The sequence below is a fragment of the Natrix helvetica genome (genome assembly GCF_964273705.1).
Source record: "Natrix helvetica genome assembly, chromosome: 7".
In the NCBI taxonomy this organism is placed as follows: domain Eukaryota; kingdom Metazoa; phylum Chordata; class Lepidosauria; order Squamata; family Natricidae; genus Natrix; species Natrix helvetica.
The window spans coordinates 39,926,923-39,946,811 of NC_138558.1; the positions used below are offsets into that span (position 1 = coordinate 39,926,923).

At 36.4% G+C, this 19,889-nt stretch overlaps 1 protein-coding gene across 3 annotated transcripts in view; it reads right to left on the minus strand.

The window, feature by feature from the left end:
• USP53 (ubiquitin specific peptidase 53) overlaps window positions 1-19,889 on the minus strand; it is a 39,435-nt gene that overhangs the window by 11,922 nt on the left and 7,624 nt on the right. For 2 of the 3 annotated variants that reach the window (XM_081959645.1, XM_081959646.1), the window contains exons 2-9: window positions 18,263-18,884; window positions 8,789-8,881; window positions 7,116-7,250; window positions 5,886-5,999; window positions 5,715-5,797; window positions 4,008-4,113; window positions 2,994-3,140; window positions 751-900 (exon numbers count right to left, since the gene is read on the minus strand). In XM_081959645.1, the coding sequence (XP_081815771.1) occupies window positions 751-900; window positions 2,994-3,140; window positions 4,008-4,113; window positions 5,715-5,797; window positions 5,886-5,999; window positions 7,116-7,250; window positions 8,789-8,881; window positions 18,263-18,406 (972 nt within the window). In that variant the 5' untranslated portion in view covers window positions 18,407-18,884. Of the gene's footprint in view, window positions 1-750; window positions 901-2,993; window positions 3,141-4,007; window positions 4,114-4,887; window positions 5,045-5,714; window positions 5,798-5,885; window positions 6,000-7,115; window positions 7,251-8,788; window positions 8,882-18,262; window positions 18,885-19,889 lie in introns of those variants that run through there. The other variant, XM_081959647.1, reaches the window with a different exon arrangement.

The window sequence follows — 19,889 nt, forward strand, 5'->3', positions numbered from 1 at the left end:
AAAATAAATTGATATATCAAACAAATTTAAACATTTTAAAATAGTTTCGACATGTGAAAAATACATGTCTAACTCTACAGCTTTTGGTGCAATGCATGTTACTGAAGTAACAAATTCCTGCATGACTTAGAACAAAACTAAACTTTTCATTTGCAATAGTGGCGAATATCTGTAGCTTGGGTGTAGGATGAGGGTGAAGGTTTGTTCTCCAAGCTTATGGGTTGGTTTCAGAATCCAAATCAACTGCACAGCCAACCAGACACAGCACCACCCTCAATCAATCCACAAAACACCTCCCCCCACCCCGCTAGCAGTTCATCTCCCAATGACTCTGAAGTTGATATAATCTCATCACAAGATCCACCAATGACTCATAACTGACCCATCACAACATTCAATTGACACACCCACACCTGAAGCCCTTATAAACAAAACACTGACACTGACATCTCCTAACCTCTGCTGAAGAAGTTACCTAGCCCGGTAACAAAATGTATGGAAATCAACCCACAAGCTTAGAGAACAAACCTACACACACACACACAAACACACACACACACCAAACCTGTCAACTTAGGTCATGTGCATTAGAAAATAGATTCTGACTGCCTTAACTTTGATATTAAGACTTTACTTCATGTCTCGCTATCAACATTAAGGAAGTCAGAGCATTATATAAAATATATTTAAGTATCTTTAGCAGCTATTGGGATGCCTCTTATTTAAAATGCAATATCATAACTAACTTACCTCTTTAACATTAGCATCATCAAATAACACCCATTTACAACTCTTAGTATGAAAGGCGAAGGCACAATAATGTCTGCTTGCATAGCATATCATCCCCACTAGCAAAAGCTCACTGTTTTTGGCATGTTCATCAGTAACTCTATAAAACAACTGTAAAAATGATAAACAAGTAAGAAATAGAGATGAGGATAAATCACAATTTTACATAGCCATATTGAAAGAGTCCATCCAGTTTATTTAGCAAACCACAGACTGAAAGATACTGTAATCTTAGAGATGCATTTTTCAGAATAAATCATTTTACCACTGATTCCCTCATTAGAAGTCTTATGTTCTACTCGAGTCAGATATTATCACTTAGATCAATGGCCTAAGACTTCAAGCCTGTAAGTAGGAATGACCAATGAATAGTTTCTAGAAATTAAAAAAGTACCTTGACTTTTCAGAACCTTTTGATTATGTTGTTAACTATTTTACTAAATATTAAGTTATCTTTTAAATTTCTGTTTCTGCTGTTTTAAAACTGAAATACCTTATACATTCTATGACCATTCGGTGGCTTTCAATACCATCAACCATGGTATTCTCCTGGGGCGGCTTCAGGGGATGGGAGTAGGAGGCCTTGTGCTGTCCTGGTTCACTTCCTTTCTCTGTGGCCTCAGTCAGTGTTGATAGGAGGGGAGAGATCCAGCCCTCACACCCTGCTTTAGGGGATTCCGCAGGGCTTGGTAGTCTCTCCGCCTCTTTTCAACATTTATATGAAGCCGCTGAGTGAAATCATCCATCACCATGGACTGAGGTATCACCAATATGCTGATGATACTCAGCTGTATGTCCCGGCCCGTGATGAGTTAAGTGATGCTGTGTCCTCCCTCTCACAGTGCCTAGAACTGTTAGGGGCTGGGTGGGAAGCAACAGATTGAAACTAAATCCTTGCAAGACTGAGTGGCTCTGGATTTGGGGTACGTTGGCTCAGGGAGAATTGCCACCTTTTGTCTTGGATGAGGTGGCACCACTCTAAGACCCTGTGAGTAATCTAAGAGTTTTCCTGGACTCATGACTCCTACTCGAATTCCTACTTTGCGCAACTGCGGGTTGTGCGCCAATTACGCCCTTTCCTGGGCCAACAGTCCTTACTCACAGTCACTCATGCCCTAGTCACTTCCCAGCTTGACTATTGCAATGCACTCTACATGGGGCTGCCCTTGAAGAGCATCCAGAAGCTCCAGTTGGTGCAAAACGCAGCTGCCCACATGGTTTTGGGCAGATCCCGGTGTGCATATGTATCACCTCTCCTGCAGGAGCTGCATTGGTTAACAATTTGCTTCAATAAAGTCCTTCATGACTTAGGACCAGGTTATCTGAGGGATCATCTCTTGCCGGTCACATCTACTAGACCCATCAGAGCAGGGAGATAGGGAATGTTGCAGGTCCCGTCCCCGAAGGAGATACACCGAGTGGGACCCAGAAGAAGGGTCTTCTTCGTGGTAGCTCCCTCTCGCTAGAACATCATTCCCCCAGAGATTAGAATGGTCCCCACTCTAATACTCTTCCGGAAAGCACTGAAGATCTGGTTCTGCTAGCGGGTCTGAGGAACCCAGACCAGGATGGAGCCCATTAAATGGCTCGTCTGATCTGTTGTCGTCGGGGGGTGGGTGGGTTGTTATATTGTACTAAATTAATTGATTTGATTCTTTTTGTTAGTTTTTATTGTTTAAAATGTGATTTTTATTCTGTAAACTGCCTTGAGTTGCCATGGGTGAATAGGTGGCAATATAAATTAAATAAATAAATAAATAAATAAATAAATAAATAAATAAATAATAGACATGCACACTCTTGCGTATTCAGTTATACATTTGTATTATTTTCTTCTAGGGCACCCGAGAAATTTTATTAGCTTAACCACATATTTTAAAGTTATATTTTGATTTGTTTTATACAAAAAAGACTAGGTGAAACATCTTATTTTTAAAAAAAAAAAATCTAGCCCTATTAAAAATAGTGGTAAATGATGCAGAATGGACATTTCATGTGCAATCTAGTTATAAAGTAAAAAAAAATCATTTTAGCATGGAATCCTATGTATGTTTTTCAGGGAGAAAGGCCAACTTTATTTCATTGAGTTTCTTCTGAGTATAGGACAATATTAGACAAGACAGAGAACTCTGTCTTTAGTAATTTCAAAGTTCTTTTAATATGTTGAGAGCACAGAAAATTAAATATATTAATATGTTTCATACCCCTGGAAGATAAAGTTGTGTTGCCAGATTTCGGATGACATCTTCTGTTAGGTCAGAATGTTCAGAATCCCAAACTAATCCAATAGTAACTATTTCTGGACAATTCATTAGAACACGGCGGATTTTAATTTTTTGGCCACAATTGCTCTACAAAAAAAGAAGAGGGGACAAATAGTATGATCTAGATGCTTTTGAATGTCAAGAGCTTTATATAAACCACATAAAATTCACTTAGAAGACTGCTTTATAATAGACAACATCTCCAATTTATTCACATGCCAAGTCCCATTATTTCTGATCTAAATGATTAGTTATAAAACTTAAATATGTTAGCAATATGCAGCAATTCATCTGAGTTTTCTACCACTTTTCTTTAAAGTAGGTTTCTTTAGAGACTAAAACAAATTAGTGTAATTTGATTTTTTGGTCACTGCTGTTGCATAGTAACAGACATTTCTGCAACCCTTATAGAGGCATAATGGAAAAACTACTCACAACAAAAACTATTTTGAAAACTAATTTTTAAGACAATCCGATTTAATAACTATTAAGATATGCCACTATGTTTTCTAAAACTGAAGTATTTAATTGCAATTAATTGTTCTGTGTATCAATAAGCTATACGTTTTTTACTAAAAATGTGCACATCACCAGTTAATTTAAAATTTTCAAAATGATATATTTTATACTTGATAATGTAAAGACTTTCTGTATAATAAATTTTGATATATTATTTTTAAAATAACTAACCTTTTTCAAATAGCTGTTATTTTATCTGAGAGCCAATACCAAATAATTGTTTAAAGGGTTACTTTTCCTGGGATCTTGTTTTAATTTTGTATGACAATATGTATTACTTTGATTTATGATTTAAGTATTTGAAGGCTACATCAAGCTGCCAAGACAAATTTTAAAAACAAACTATTCACTTAATGTTAAAAGTTTGGATTTATCATGATCAGGAGAAAACCCCCCCACCAAAATATTAGAGCATTATTTCTTTGGTAAACTTACCGGACAATTCCTGAAGTCATCTGTTGTATTTGCAGCCTGAAGCAGTTGAGCAAACATTTCTGGCTTGAGTCTTTCATGCCTTTCCACCATTCTATCAATTTCATTGCTGTAAATGAAATAATTTGATTTAGTCCATTTTATTATTGCAATTAACAGAATGTTCTTATATTTGTAAGATTTATATTCTGATTTTCACTAAGAACTATAAGATAGCACAATGGCACTAATTCATCCCATTCTTCCATATAACAACCCTGTGTTGGTAGACAGAGATGAGATCATGACTTGCATTTTCCAAGTGAGTTTCCATGATTGAAGGTGGACATTTTATTGCTTACATTAAAAGTGGTGAGCAAGATTAGGAAAAAAAACATTATTTCTTTTATAGATTTAGATCTATTTAGGGCTATGTAAATTTTACAGAATATTACAAGTACAAAAAAGTACATGAAGGAAAATGTATTATGTAAATATGAATGTAGATATTTTCAAGGATGGAAAAAAATCAGATGCTTAGACCTTAAAATCAGATAGGGCGCCTTAACAGCCTACGAACTGAGCTCTGGTCAAAACGACAACAGGTTGCTATTGTTTTTATGACTGGAATTTCTTTAAAAAATGCTTCTGGAACAAAACATGGTTTGACCATTCCTGTTCATATGAGGCAAATATACTGCAATAAACTTCTCCATTGTAATTAAAAATACTGGGTTAAATTGACAAAGCAAAATATTTTGCTATAATTTCAACATTCATTAGACATTTCATTTATAGAAAGCATTATTTATGGGCTTAAAATTTGGCAAATGTAGTGATGTCTGTTATTCCATTCCATCACAATAACAAGATTATACTTGTTAAATGGATATATCTATCTTACCTATAAATGTCCAGTCTACTTGGAAGCAGGATTACAGCTTGGACTGACGGGAAATCGTTCCGTGTAGTAGAATAAGATAATTTATTCCAAGAAGAAATTTCCTCTGCTGTGCCTTGTGAAATACTTTAATTAAATTCTCATTTCCACCATCTGGGAGGAAGCAACTTCCTAGTAGTTCAAGCTGTTATTTTAATTCCCAAAGGAGGAAAATAAAGGCTGATGTAATAATCTTAAGAAATATTTGATCAGGTCAGAAGTTGCCAACTGTCACGACTTCTGAACCTTAAAAACGTTTATATCTGTGATTTTTATCTAATTCTTTTGCACCACCCAGAATTCTTTTTGTAAGATGGGTGGCTATTTAAGTGTGAGCAGAATCAGTCACTACTTCAATGAGGGAGTACCAGAAAATCCTAATGCTGTAATGTATAGTTGGAAAAACATCCAAGAACAATTGCAAACCATTTCTGGACAGTTGTGAAGAAAATTATGTGGACTTGTACATCAAATCACCAGAAACTGAGCATGTAATATATCTTATTATGTTCATTAATGTTTTTATCAATAGAATATCGCCCAAGGCTAGTAGATATTTCATTCTCATTTAACAACAAATACAATGGAATTTTTAGAACATAAATATATATCCCTCTCCTAGGAACTGATTACACTTTCAGATGTGAATGTTCTTCAGCTTTAACATGATAAAGAGGTAATTAGGTTATTAATCAAAGCTAGTATTTTGCTCTAAGCTGTGTCTACTATTCACACCAAAATTGTTAACTTATGAGACCAATGGAGGAAAAATAACAAATAAATTTACTTACCATAATGCTGTTGTTGAAATGTAACGTACAAATTCTGTAAAAGGCAAAGGATCTGAAGATGCCCCACAAGTACAACATACACACTGTAAATAAAAGAAAGGTTTTTTTAAAAAATTTTTTAGAGATTTTTAAATGTTAAAGGAGTAAAATAAATATGAATAAATACCTTACCTGTTCATATAATGTCATAGCAAATTTTTGATGTGTTATGCAGGATTTGGAAGTGCACATATCCGTTCCATTGCTTGGTACTATATGATAGTGAATTCTCTCAAGGATATTTTCCTAAACAAGTAAATGTCTTATATTAATCATGATTATGCTATGCAATGAAGTTGGTGTTGACTATAAGAGGCTTCATATGCAAACATTATCTGTCCCCAACCTGCTCTTTTGGGTAATACATTTCACCAATTGAACGATCAAAATGGCTTGTACTGTATATATGTTTCAATATACTCATTTTTACCTCAGAAGAACTATTTCTGTTTCATTATGAAATAAACTTGGCTCCTTTGTTCTATGTTCCTACCGTGTTTCCCCAAAAATATGACCTACTCAGAAAGTAAGTCGTAGCTTGATTTCTACATGTGCACCTGCTATAAGCCCTAACCCTAAAGTAAGTCCTAATTAACATCCCAACCACTCCAGGGTGCACAGGTAAAAGCTAGAGTGGGTATGGAGGTTGGAGCAGCCCTACCATTTACCTTTGCATAGTTGCACACCTCACAAGAAAAGGCTTTTCTGAAGGCCCCTGTAGCTGATAGCAGATCAATCTGGAGCTGTGCTATCAGCTGCAGAGGCCTTCAGGAAAGAGTTGCTGGCCTTACCGGACGAAGAAGTTCCTAAAGGCCTCTGATAGCAAAAAAGAGACCAGGGGCAACATGTGCAAGTGAGGTGAGTCAGTGGATGACCCCCCCCCCCAAATAAGACCTGGTGCCTTTTTTGGTGGAAAAAATAAGACAGGGTCTTATTTCCAGTCTTTAAAAAAAGATTAGCATTGTTGTTATAATCCTTTTCAGACAGGGTCTTATTTTTGGGGAAACGCAATATGCCCAGGATAAAGGGACAATAGCGATTGGGGAAAAAATTAAGTGGTCCCTCCACATTGTATTCAGAATTATAATCTTTGTATCAAATGAAATGATGACCCAATTTTGTCTAATTAAGTATATACGATAGCTCAATTTTTAAAATATTACAAATTATTTATTTGTACTTTATTTTCAGTCTTTAAAAAAAGATTAGCATTGTTGTTATAATCCTTTTCAGAGTCCAAAAGCATATTGCCCTAAACTGATTCATCTTTTGAAATATCAAGCATGGCTCTTCTGCATTCATTCCAAGAATCAAAACAATATCCAAAATAAATGTTAAATACTGTAATATCATGATACTTACAAAACATTCTGCAGCATCATCCATAAAACCAAGCTGAAATCGCTGTTCATCTTTAAAACTTTCAGCCAAGGCATGCCTCATGTTATTTGAAGGGAGAGCCTTTTCTCGACTGTGTTGGAATTGGGAAAATATTGTCTGGAAATCAATACAATATTTATGATTTTATCTATTAAATGATTGGGAACAGTATAGCATACTTAAGTACATCAAAACAGAGAGTCCAGCATTTGGTGGTGCTGAGAACTTGTGATTCTCCAGATGCTACTGAACTAGAACAAAGATTTTTCACTATTAGCTGGCTATCAGTTCTGGAAATTGACCTTCAGTAACTAAAATGCAATTTGTTCCTTATCTGATATAGAAAACTGTTCTGTAACAATGCCCATTTTGAAAACAGCACAGGTATCCAATATATAATACCATTTATTTGTGATAATTCACTTCTGCTTTGTTCCTCTTACAAGTTGATAGGCTAAAAAGGACCCAAAATCAATATTCTTAGCTGTTTACAATATCTTTGAATTCGAATCCTGCTGTTCTGTCTGCTATCAAATCTCATTAATAAGCCAAGAATCTGGAATCTTAGAACAATCTAATATGGAATACACAATCGTGAGCCATGATGGCACAGTGGTTAGAATGCAGTATTGCAGGATAACTCTGCCCATTGCCAGGAGTTTGATCCTGACTAGCTCAAGGTTGACTTAGCTTTCTATCCTTCTGAGGTTGGTAAAATAAGGACCCAGATTGTTTGAGAAAATATGCTGATTTGTTAAGCCTCTTAAGAGACTGTTGTAAAGCACTTTGTGCTATTGCTATATTTTTACTTATTTCAAATAAGAGAGAATTATATGTGAAATGGACTATAGTTACCATCATTAGAAATATATTTTAAAAAATCCACCAAATTTTCTTGACATTTGAGCTCATTGAAAATTAGAAAAGTTGAGCCAGAATGTTTGCTTCTGCTACAATTATGAGGAAATCATAAAAGGCTAAACACTTATAGCAAATCAATTCCTTACAATGGCTAATCATGGCAGGAAAGCTGTATCTTTATCCTCTCTTTAGCAACTTGTGTACTCACTGTAAGCATGCAACTATACAAAGAACAGCAACAAAATGAGGCAATATAATATTCCTAGTAGTAAATGAAGTAAGAACTGGTATTCAATAATTACACTTGTTTTTCTTATCTAGTTTTTTTCCCCTTTACTAAGCTAAATCTGTTTTAGACAAAGAGCACACAATTAGTATCCCTTAAACCAATTCATGGGCCTCTCAACCTAATTTCAAAACATCCATACAAAGAATCAATCCAAAAATCTGCCACTGATTATTTTTTAGTTGGGTCCTCAAGTTTTGTGGAAATAAAGGGTATCATAAAAAAAGTCCTAATCTAATCAATTTCAAAATGATACCATTATTACATGGTAATCCACAAATTATAATCGAAGGAACAAGTCCTTTCAAAGAAAAAAAAATGTCCACCCCTGCTTTAGGGTTTATAAATATTGATCAAAACCAATTAAAACAATTAGCAAATCATACTTTAAAGTCCCCCCCCCTACAATTTAACTTATTAGATGTGTCAGTGAATCACAGATTTTCATGAATAGTTGCCAAAATTAATTTTCATTCATACAAGATAAATAAGAAAATTATGAAGTTACCTTCAAAGCACAAAATATGCAGGCATCACCTTGGCAAACATGTCCTGTGAGACCTCTTAAACTTCGACGGAATATATCAAGTTGCCATAAAACCTACAAAGAAGAAAAAACTAATATCTATTTTTTCCAAAGATTTATTTTTATTCTAAAGGTCAATGTCTACAATTAATTGCTATTTTTTGCTACAGATGCATCACGATAACATGAAATACTACATTTACATTGCTTTTGAGTGGATGCTCTTAACTTTAATGGATCCTGCAATAATTCTGAATAGATATTAAATGACAATCAATTGTTTCCTATCCAACTTGTTTTCTTTCATTCAGTCTATTATTGTTTAAACCAATGTATAATTTTACGCAATATTTTACCTAGTAATTTTCTTGAGTTGTTATGGTTATTCATACAGGATATAGGATATGGATGTATATATTATGTGTGTGTCTATGCATACATAATTTTACATATCATAGTCATTTCACTGAACAAAACAATAATGAGCACAAACCCTATAATAGTTATTGTTATATTCATGTCACATTGAAGCAACATTCTTCAGAACTCTGATTTTAAAAAAGAATAGACATTACTTGATCACTTCATAAAGCTCAAAATAATTAAACCCATAATTCCATACAGTATTTTGCACTGTTTGGAAGAAGAAACAGCAGTTAAGCAGCCTTTTAAACTAAGAACATAACACTTGGTAGGACAAAAATAAACCAGATTCCATTTAATAAAAAAAACTTGGCATCACTTCCTGCCAGGAACAAATATGGAGTACATGAGAGTATATTAACTCTAAATTTTAATTCATATCCAATAACCATCTATGCAATCATTTCAATTTCTAAGATGAGAAAATATGTTTAATTTTAATTGTGTATTATTTCAGAAATAATTCCAATTATTAAATATATCTCATAAGCATCCATCATATCATGTAGGTAATTCTTTCCATGAACAAATGTCAAATTGTCATATTTTAACCCAGTATAGAAGGAAAGATACATCTAAGAAGAAACATGCTTAAAACCCTTAAGGAAACCCTTGCCAGCTTAGTTAGATGCAAAGTTTGACAGTAATATGAACAATAAATAATTTTTGATAGTCAACTTTATAAATTTTAATCCAGTCAATTTATTCTTCTAAAAGAACAGTATTTTGCTATGAAAGAAAGCCATCATTACTGGATCAATCATAGTATTCTCCTTTGTTCAACATTAACTAACATGAGGGGGAATTAAGGAAGAAGGGACAGATACAGCACTTTTCAATAAGAGTTTAGGAAAATGGGATTTTAATTATTAATAGTATACAATATTTTAAAATTATGCTTTGATATTTACATATGTGAAATTTTTCAAGTAAAATTATTATTGCAAGGCTGTGTAGTTGTCATTACATCCTCTAATGTACAATAGCCTTTCCAGAGAATTATTGTACTTAGAATAATAATACTTTGAATTATAGCCAACCTCACAAGCAATTCAGATATTCCAATTGAAATTGTTTGTATTTCATTACTACCAGTGGTGGGTTTCAAATTTTTTTGGAACCTCTTCTGTAGGTGTGGCTGTTTTGTGGGAGTAGCTTGCCGGCCATGTGACTGAGTGGGAATGGCTTGGAATTCATGTAACTGGGTGGGCGTGGCCAACTTGTAAAATGTAGTGAAACTCACTTAACAACGCTCTTGCTTATGTTGGCTCAGGAACTCTGGCATTAAAGCACACAAGTCTTAAAGCTGTCAAGTTACAAGACCCTTGCACCCCTAACCCTTTAGAAAAAAAAACCCAGGGATGTTCAAACTTGATAGCTTTAAGACTTTAAGGTTTAGATAGGACTCTTAGAGGTGGGCGGGGTGATTGGTGAGCCAGCCAATCAGTGAGCGGCGGGCGGGGCAAGCATGGTGCGGACATGTCAGGGGAAAAACACCCTGGAGAAATCTGAGATCAATGGACCGAGGCTGATTCCCTTCCGCATATCTTTTTAGATATTAAGAAAATAAAATAAAAGCCTTTGACAAGTATATTCTAATTAATAAACAAACTTTAATATGAAAATAATAAAAGTAAATGAAACAGATATAACTAATGGTTACATTTTGATAATAAAAGTTCCGGTTGCCAAGTTGGCAGCCGAACAAAGAAGAAAGGAATTCTGGAATGTATGACGCATGCGCAATAAATCACTTTCAGATAAGAACTTTTATGACCTGCGCAATAAAGCTTTCTTAGTTTAACTCTTGAATGTCAGTTCATGCCTAGCAAACTTTTTAACATCGTGACACCCCTTCTTTTGCTAGTCTGGGCTGACGTCATCAAATCATCAATTAAGGCACATCTTCTTTCGCAGATACTCGTGTTGATTTGCAGCGAGTGGTTTGTTAAGCATGTCTGCAATCTGATCATGTGTAGAAACATATTGCAATTTAACAAAACCTTGCTTAACTAATTGCTTTGTGTTTTGATAACGAATGTCAATGTGTCTGGACCTAGAACCTGTAAAATGTGACTCAGAAATATAAACAACAGATACATTATCTTCCATCACGGTGATTGGTCGAATCGGACGTGTCCAGATATCTGTGATCAAAGCATCAAACCACGTTAGAGAATTACAAGCATCTGAAACACAAGCATATTCAGCTTCAGTAGATGAACATGAAACAAAACTCTGTTTTCTCACTTGCCAGTAAACAGGACAACCATTTAGGAACATCATGTAACCAGAAGTGCTTTTGCGTGACTTCTTGTCGCTCGCCCAGTCGGAATCAGAAAAACAAATCAACTTTGGTTGATCAGTGTGTGTTGGTTCTAGCAATAACTTCATGTGTTTAGTGTGTTTCAGGTATTTCAACAACTTCTTAATGCATGACCAATGAAATTGTGTTGCCTTACCTACGTGTCGTGATAAAAGATTAACACTAAGTGCGATGTCAGGTCTGGTCCAACTACTAATGTATAATAGTGAACCAATGACTGAACGATAAAGTGTTTGATCCTCGAACTCAGGACTTGGTTCATGTGTTAAGTTGTGAAAATCTGCTTGCATGGGTGTCTTTGTTGTGCTAGCATCTTTCATGTTGCAATGATGTAGAATGTGGTCAATTTTCTCTTCTTATGAAAGACTAAACCCCTTCTGTGTCTTTTCAATTTGAACACCTAAATAAGTGCTAATGTGTCCTAAAGATTTTAGTGTGAAGTATCTCTGCAAACTTTTGGCAAAAATCTCACTCATTTTCTTATTTGGACCAATATAAACAATATCATCAACATAAACAAGAATTATCTCATATGCATTGTTAGATCTTTTTGTGAACACGCATTCATCAGTTTCGGACTTAATAAAGCCCATTGAATTTAGTTTGTCAGTAAGACATAAATACCACATTAAACCTGACTGTTTCAGACCATAAAGACTTTTGTTCAGGAACCAGGTATCCCCTTCTTGCTTTCGGAATCCTGGAGGGCTTCTCACGTAGATCTCTTCATCTAGGTCTGCATGTAGATAAGCTGTGTCCACATCAAATTGGAAAACTTCTAAACCAAGAATAGTTGCAGTGGTTAAAGCAATTTTTACACTTTCAGTTCTGACTGTTGGTGAGTAAGTGTTTGTGTAGTCCTCAGGATAACGTTGAGCGAAACCCTGAGCTACAAGTCTGGCTTTGTATAAAGACTCACCATTTGGTTTCTTCTTGATTCTGTAGACCCATCGAGTGCCAATGACTTTCTTGTTTGCTGGAGGTTTTGCAGGTGTGAATACATTGAGTTTCTTTAAACTGTCCATTTCATCCTGCATTGCATCGTACCACTTGTCTTGTTCTGAATCAGGAAGCTGTTTGATTTGTGTGAATGTCTCTGGAGGAAGAGTAACGTTGCAAATCAAAGGTACTGGTGTTTTTGTCAGTTGCCATGAATAACGTTGTGGAGGGATTCCTTTTGTGGCCCTCTTGGAGCGTCTAGGAACATCAGTCCAGTCTTCTTCTTCTTCATCATCATCATCCTCGTCCTCACGTTCGTCGCTAGCATCAGCATCCGCGGCTTGCGAAGACGGAACATCAGGTTGTGAAGAACTGGTAGAAGGAATATCTGCCTGCAAATTGTCATCAGGCTGCGTGGCATCTGGAACACCATCTCTAGGAAAATAAACTTCAGGATCATTGGAATGAATCCTGGACCAGTCAATATCTTCCTCAAAATTAGCAGATTGTGAAATGACAATCACATGTTTGGTATCAATGAATTTGAACCATTTTGAATTATCATCAATACCCATAAATCTCAGTCTCTTTGCTACTGTACCTCCCTTTCTTCTTTGACTTAAGGGAGTGTTCACCATAGCATATGAACCAAAAATGTGGAGGTTCTTGAGATCAGGCTTGTAGCCATACAGCATGTAGAAAGGAGTTTGATTGATTACACTGCTCCAAGTACGGTTGACAATGTAATTTGCATATTTGATTGCTTCACCCCAGTTATGTGTTACTGAGATTGGCATCTTCTAGAAGACAACGCATCATGGTTTGTAGAACCCCTTGTCTTCTTTCTACGACTCCGTTATGGGCCGGTGTATATGGAGCAGATGTCTGATGAAGAATTCCATTCTTACGCATCCAGTCCTGGAAACGCTGAGACATGAATTCTGCACCACGGTCACTCTGGATTCTGGCGATGCAAACTTGGTATTGTGTAGAAACAAACGCTGCAAAGTCTTTAAAGATCTGAAAGGTCTCAGATTTCTCTTTCATAGGATATACAAATCCATATCTAGAATGATTATCTACAATTGTTAAAAAATACTTTCTGCCACCAAGTGTTGGTGGGAAAGGACCCACTATGTCAGTGTGTACCAAATCAAAAATGCGTGTTGACCGGCGTGTAGCGTGTTTTGGAATTGGAGCTGCCTTGGATTTAGCCTTTTTGCAAACCGCACAATCCAAAAACACCTTACACCCCTTTGGATCCAAACCTTTTGCGAACTCCGGCATCTTTCTAAGAACACGGAAACTGGCATGGCCCAATCTTCTGTGCCACTTGTGAATACACCTGGAATGCAAAGGTTTACCAGTTAGTGAATTCTCAACATTAACAGTTTCATGAGGACCCTCAGGCTTGCTTTGAGCAACCTGTTTCTGTTTTCTCTGTTTGTTGGCTTTAGGAGCCTTTGGCACAGTAACGTTTTCTCTCTCTGGGACAACTCTCTCTGGGTTCACGTTGTGCCTTTTTGGAGTTTGCATACTTGCCTGTGCTTGCCCTTTAGGCTTTGGCTTTAAGTAATAAACACCACCAATCAGCATGGTTTCAGCAACAATATCTCCATCTTTAACTAAGTAACTAGCTTTTTCGAGGTGGTGAACCTGGAACTTTAAATCTCTAGACAAGTGACTTTGACTAAGCAAATTACTGGTTGCTGAAGGTATGTAATAAACATCAGGGATGTGTGTATCGAGTTCTTCAATGTAAACAGTTCCTTTTCCCATAACCTTGCAAGTGTGGTTGGTGAAGGAATACAGTTCTCGATACTCGGGCTCTGGTTCGCCCATCTCTGTGAAAAGTTCCCTTCTGTGGGTAACGTGCACAGCTGCTCCACTATCTAAAGTCCACAAAAGACGTCTGTCGAACTTTGGATCAGGTTGTGGAACGTTGGTTATGGCCAGTGTTACAAGTGGAGTTTGTGGATCACGCCTTGGACCACGACGACCTTGTCTTCCGCCTCTACCTCTGCCTCTGGAGTCTGTTCCTCTGGGCTGGTATGTGACGGGAGCTGGAACTCGTTGGGGACAATCCCGGATGTCATGTCCCATACGGTTGCAGGTGTAGCATTTTGGCATCCTTGGAGCGTAGCCTCTTCCTCGGAAGGGACGTCTGGCTGGAGCCTTTGATGCTGGAGGTCGTTGCAGATGTGGTGTAGCTAACCTGATAGCTTCGTCTTCCACTAAAAGTCTGCAAACGTGGTTAACTGTGCGTTGAGCAATAGGCACGTAGTTAATCTTTGCAACAGCATCTTTCCATTCATAATTCAATGAGTTAATGATGATGCTAATCATTTGGATATCATCGATTACATGGCCATTTTGTCTCAATTCACTTCTCATTCTTTTCAGTTTGGTCAAATGTCCACCAATTCGTTCACCAGGTTTCAACTTCGAACCATGGAACTCAGACATGAGCAAACATGAAGATTCAATTGAAACGGGCCTGTAGCAATCTTCCAAAATAGCCCAAATTTCTTGGGCAGTTGCATCAGGTGGAAAGATACCTTGGATCTCAATTTCCATTGACATGAGTAAAGTCGTGATTGCTCTGTTTTCCAGGTCTCTCATTGCAGGTGTCTAGGGCTGAGGAGGAGGATTAAAAATCATGGAATGTGTGCCTTCTCTTCGAAGCAAGAGCGCAATTTCACTGACCCAGGCTTTATAATTCTCTCCTGACTCCTTTAATTTGGACTCACCAGTCAAGGGGGTGACTGTGAATACCTGCTGAGGAATATGCATTGGAACAATTTGTTGATCTGGTTGCAAAGCTGGTTGTTGAACCAGGGGATGCTGGGGTTGCATCACTGGCCTTTGCGTGGCAACATCAAATTGGCTTCCTCGAATTCGCCTTTGGCTTTGCCTTTTTCCATCTAGGGAGGATTCCACACCGCCAGGGGGTGTTGAAGACTTAACCTTTGGAGGCAAAGTTTTGGCTTCTAAAGGGCTCATAGTTAAATCTTTAAAACTTTCACGAAGCTGCATCATCTTTTGCTGTAATAATTTTTCTCCGCCAGCAGATGGCAGTGGAGCCTCACTTTTTGGCTGCAGCCGTCTATACATGGCTGGAAGTTCAATGGGCTCAAAGGGACCACGTGACCTCGGTGACGTGTACATGTCTCTTTGTTCTAATTGACCAATGAACTCTGTGGGGTGTGTCTTAGGCTGTTGTTTTGAAGACAAGATGGCGTCCTCAAATATTTTGGGAGTGGGGGAGCTTCTCCTACTTCTCTTCATCTCCTCAAAGCACACTCTCGCCTCCCTAGCATATTTTTCAAAACGTTCTATTTGATCAAGATAGCTTTGCATTTCTTCGTCATCATCTGGGGGGAATTCATAAAATCTGCTTTCTGCGTGGGAGGATTTTTTTTCTGCCGGCAGTTGCCATTCATCAAGTGTCTGATAATCTGCGAGGGTCTGGGAATGGAGTGGCTTTGGTAAAGTGGGAAGTTTTGGCTTGGCCCCCAAAAATTCATAATCTCCTGGAGATATTTTAGAAGGAGGAACCACTGACCTCGTTTCGTGGATGTCACGTCCTGTAGCTCCTTCCCCCACATCTGGCTCGGCACCTGAAGGAATTTGTTGTTCCTGAAGCACGTTTTGATCTTGCTTCTCTGTGTCCGAGGGAGCCTCCTTGTCAGAAGAAGCTGATCCATCTGTGCTTGCCCCATCTTTCTTTTTCTTTTTTTTCTTTTTCTCCGACATTGCTAATTAGGCTTAGTCGGTTATCTGAAGATAGCGCGAAGGGAAAATACAGCCATAAATTGTAGCCATCTCAGCTGGTATCATCAAACCAACCTCTGCATACCAAGTTGTCAGGGGAAAAACACCCTGGAGAAATCTGAGATCAATGGACCGAGGCTGATTCCCTTCCGCATATCTTTTTAGATATTAAGAAAATAAAATAAAAGCCTTTGACAAGTATATTCTAATTAATAAACAAACTTTAATACGAAAATAATAAAAGTAAATGAAACAGAAATAACTAATGGTTACATTTTGATAATAAAAGTTCCGGTTGCCAAGTTGGCAGCCGAACAAAGAAGAAAGGAATTCTGGAATGTGTGACGCATGCGCAATAAATCACTTTGAGATAAGAACTTTTATGACCTGCGCAATAAAGCTTTCTTAGTTTAACTCTTGAATGTCAGTTCATGCCTAGCAAACTTTTTAACATCGTGACAGGACAGGTGGGGGGATGGAGCTGGAACTGGTTCTAAACAGCACGGTAGATTTGTGGAACCTCTTCTATAAAAGAGGTTAGAACTGGCAGGAACCCACCCCTGATTACTACCCATGTTCTAATCTTATATATTATCCAAAAAATCAAAGATAACCAACATACATTGACATATAAATTCAGTACCATAGAATAAGATATATAAACATATAAACCACATAAACCCGAATGAGAAAGTCATTTTAATGACTGTGCATAGTATCTATCTATCTATCTATCTATCTATCTATCTATCTATCTATCTATCTATCTATCTATCTATCTATCTATCATCTATCTATCTATCATCTATCTATCTATCTATCTATCATCTATCTATCTATCTATCTATCTATCTATCTATCTATCATCTATCTATCTATCATCTATCGTGGGATTCAAATAATTTAACAACCAGTTCTCTGCCGATGACCAGCTGAGTAGGCGTGGCTCAGTGGTCATGTGACTGGGTGGGCATGGTCAACTCAATGTCACTCACGTCGATGGGCGCATCGCCTTAGCTGTTACAATGTAATAAGTGTTAACTGGAGAGGCAGTTTCTGTAAGCAGGGCAATAAGTGTGTGTGTGTGTGTGTTTCACAAATGGGAAGTTTTGACATTGTTATGTTTCCAATATTCATATAGTAATATTAATTTTCATGATGTATTAGCTTATTGTTTTCACAGTTTATCTAAGGAACCTTGTTGGAATTAATATTCTACAGTTTTTCTGAAAGGAGGAGCTTATTACCATACATAGATCAATATTTATTTCAACTACAATTGTAAGAAATGCCTATTTTGGGAGTGACCTTTGAACTATATAATTAATAGACATTTGTTAATTCATTTTTTCAATAAATGCATCTATTTTCAATATTTTATACTAAATATTTTATCTAGATACTCCTTGTGATCAGTTGTGCCAGAAACAGATACTTAAAACTATCTTTATTAAAAGAGATAAAATTATAGCAAAAAAACGTTTGAACAAGCTGTAAAATTGAGAATTGCATGTGTTTACTACCTTGAGTTATTTATAAAAATAATAAAGGTGGCGCATAAATAAAATTAAAGCATCGCACTGATGAAGAACTTTGAAATCCATTATACTATTTTTTCCCCTCAAAATAAATTATCTTTTTAGTATCCTATAAAATTTGTCCTTTCATTCTGCTATTTCATCCATCCCTTTTTGATATCTTTAGTCTGGTCTATAATTTTTTGCTTGATTATTATCTCATCTTAAACAGACAACCAAATAAAAATTAACTGGACTGGAGTTTGTGACTAGTAAGAGTAATCATTTACTCTCTGTTGCCACTAGAAAGACTTTCTCTTAACAAAGGATATCAAAACAATCAAAAGTATGAAGTGGAAAACCCTTAACATATACTGGTAGTAACAGAAATGTAGATTAACGTATCTGTAATACAACATGTTTACAGTGCTTTCACAACTCATGGGGCTCTTTGGATTGATGCGTAGCTTTCCTTACCTGTACGGCACTGTTAAGAAAGCAGCTGTTTTGTCCTGGCTCATTTAACAAGCCTTTGGTGGGAGCCAGGGACACCATACTTCCAGGCTGATACACTTTTCCAAGATTTCCTCCATTTTTTCTCAAGAATTTTACCCATGCCATTATTTAGGAAACAAATATAGATTTATATAAAGGAAGATGTAAGTAATCTGAGCTAAACAAGGCAATTCAGACAACAGCCTTTAAAAAATCATGGCACTGTGATTATGCTTCCAAGTCTTCAGCCTGCACTTAAATAATGTGGTTACGCTCTATTTGGTTTATGAAAATAGTTTTTAAAATCTGGTCAAAATAGAGCATAAGAATATCAGACAATCCAGTGAATAAAGTTGATGTAATCTGAAAAACTGTAAAAATAATTATTGATAATGCTCATCTTCCTTTTAAATTCTACTGTAGTATCATTTTGTCAAAAGTTTTAAAAATAAAATAGCAACTATCAAAAATCAGGAGTTCTTCGCTCGTATTGTATGCAGGGATTTTATGCTGATTCTTCTTTCTCAATATTGGCAATATATCACATTTCTTCTTTTGTGTTGCCGAAATAATTCTATGCATACTTCATATCATCTTTCAAAATCTGAAAGAAAGGAGAGGGGTAATTAGAATTATACACTTTCTTCACCAGTCTCTGCCTCCACCCAAAGAAGAAAAATATCCACGACGCAAACAGCATCAGGAGGCCTGCACCAAAGTAACAAAGCACATAAGCAACGCTTCCAGTTGCAGCCCCTGGGATAGACTCTTTGCTGGTTACCTCCTACTTAGTAAGCAAAAGAAGAATGGGAGTGGCCAGTAAGCATATAAATAAAGGTGCTGCCAGCAACAAGATGTCAAAAACATGTTTCAGATTTTGTATTACTGTTTGTTTCAGAAGACAGGATATTACCTAAACACAAGTAGTAGTTTTTTCCCTCCAATACTAATTTACTTCTTATACTTTCCTATCACAAACTGTGGCTTAGGTGTAAAAAACCTACAAACACACACACACAAACACATAAAAATTTACTTTTACCTTAGGGAGTCTTTTGATTTCAGACCTTGTTTACTCAGAAACTTGTGGTTTGCTAGGAATGCTTCTTTATTGGGACAGATACTTATAATTTATTATCACATTAATTTAAGTAACACTGATTTGATATGAAATGTCTGATATAAAGTAAATGTTGGTTTAGCAACACAAATGTTATTTCATTCTTAATTTTGTTTCAGAGAAAAATATTAAACATTATTTAATAGGCATAGGGTACCACTATTTTTTCAAAAGCACCACTGCGGCTAGCGTTTAACTTTATACTTTTTTTCAGTGCTTTAGAGAAGAAAGCTGTTAGCATTTAATAAATATACTGTAGCTTGTATTTTCATATGACACTGACTTTATTAACAGAGACATTATTTCATACAAGAAATAATAACTAAATTGCCAGAGACATGTGATTTCATATCACATACACTGATTTAATTGGCAAAGAGGTATGACTCTTTGGAAATCATTTAACAAACACTGGTTTGTTGGGAATGAGCTTTGTAATTTTGGAAAAGTTTTTGTTTGTCATTTGTTTTTTTATCTTCAGAGAAATTT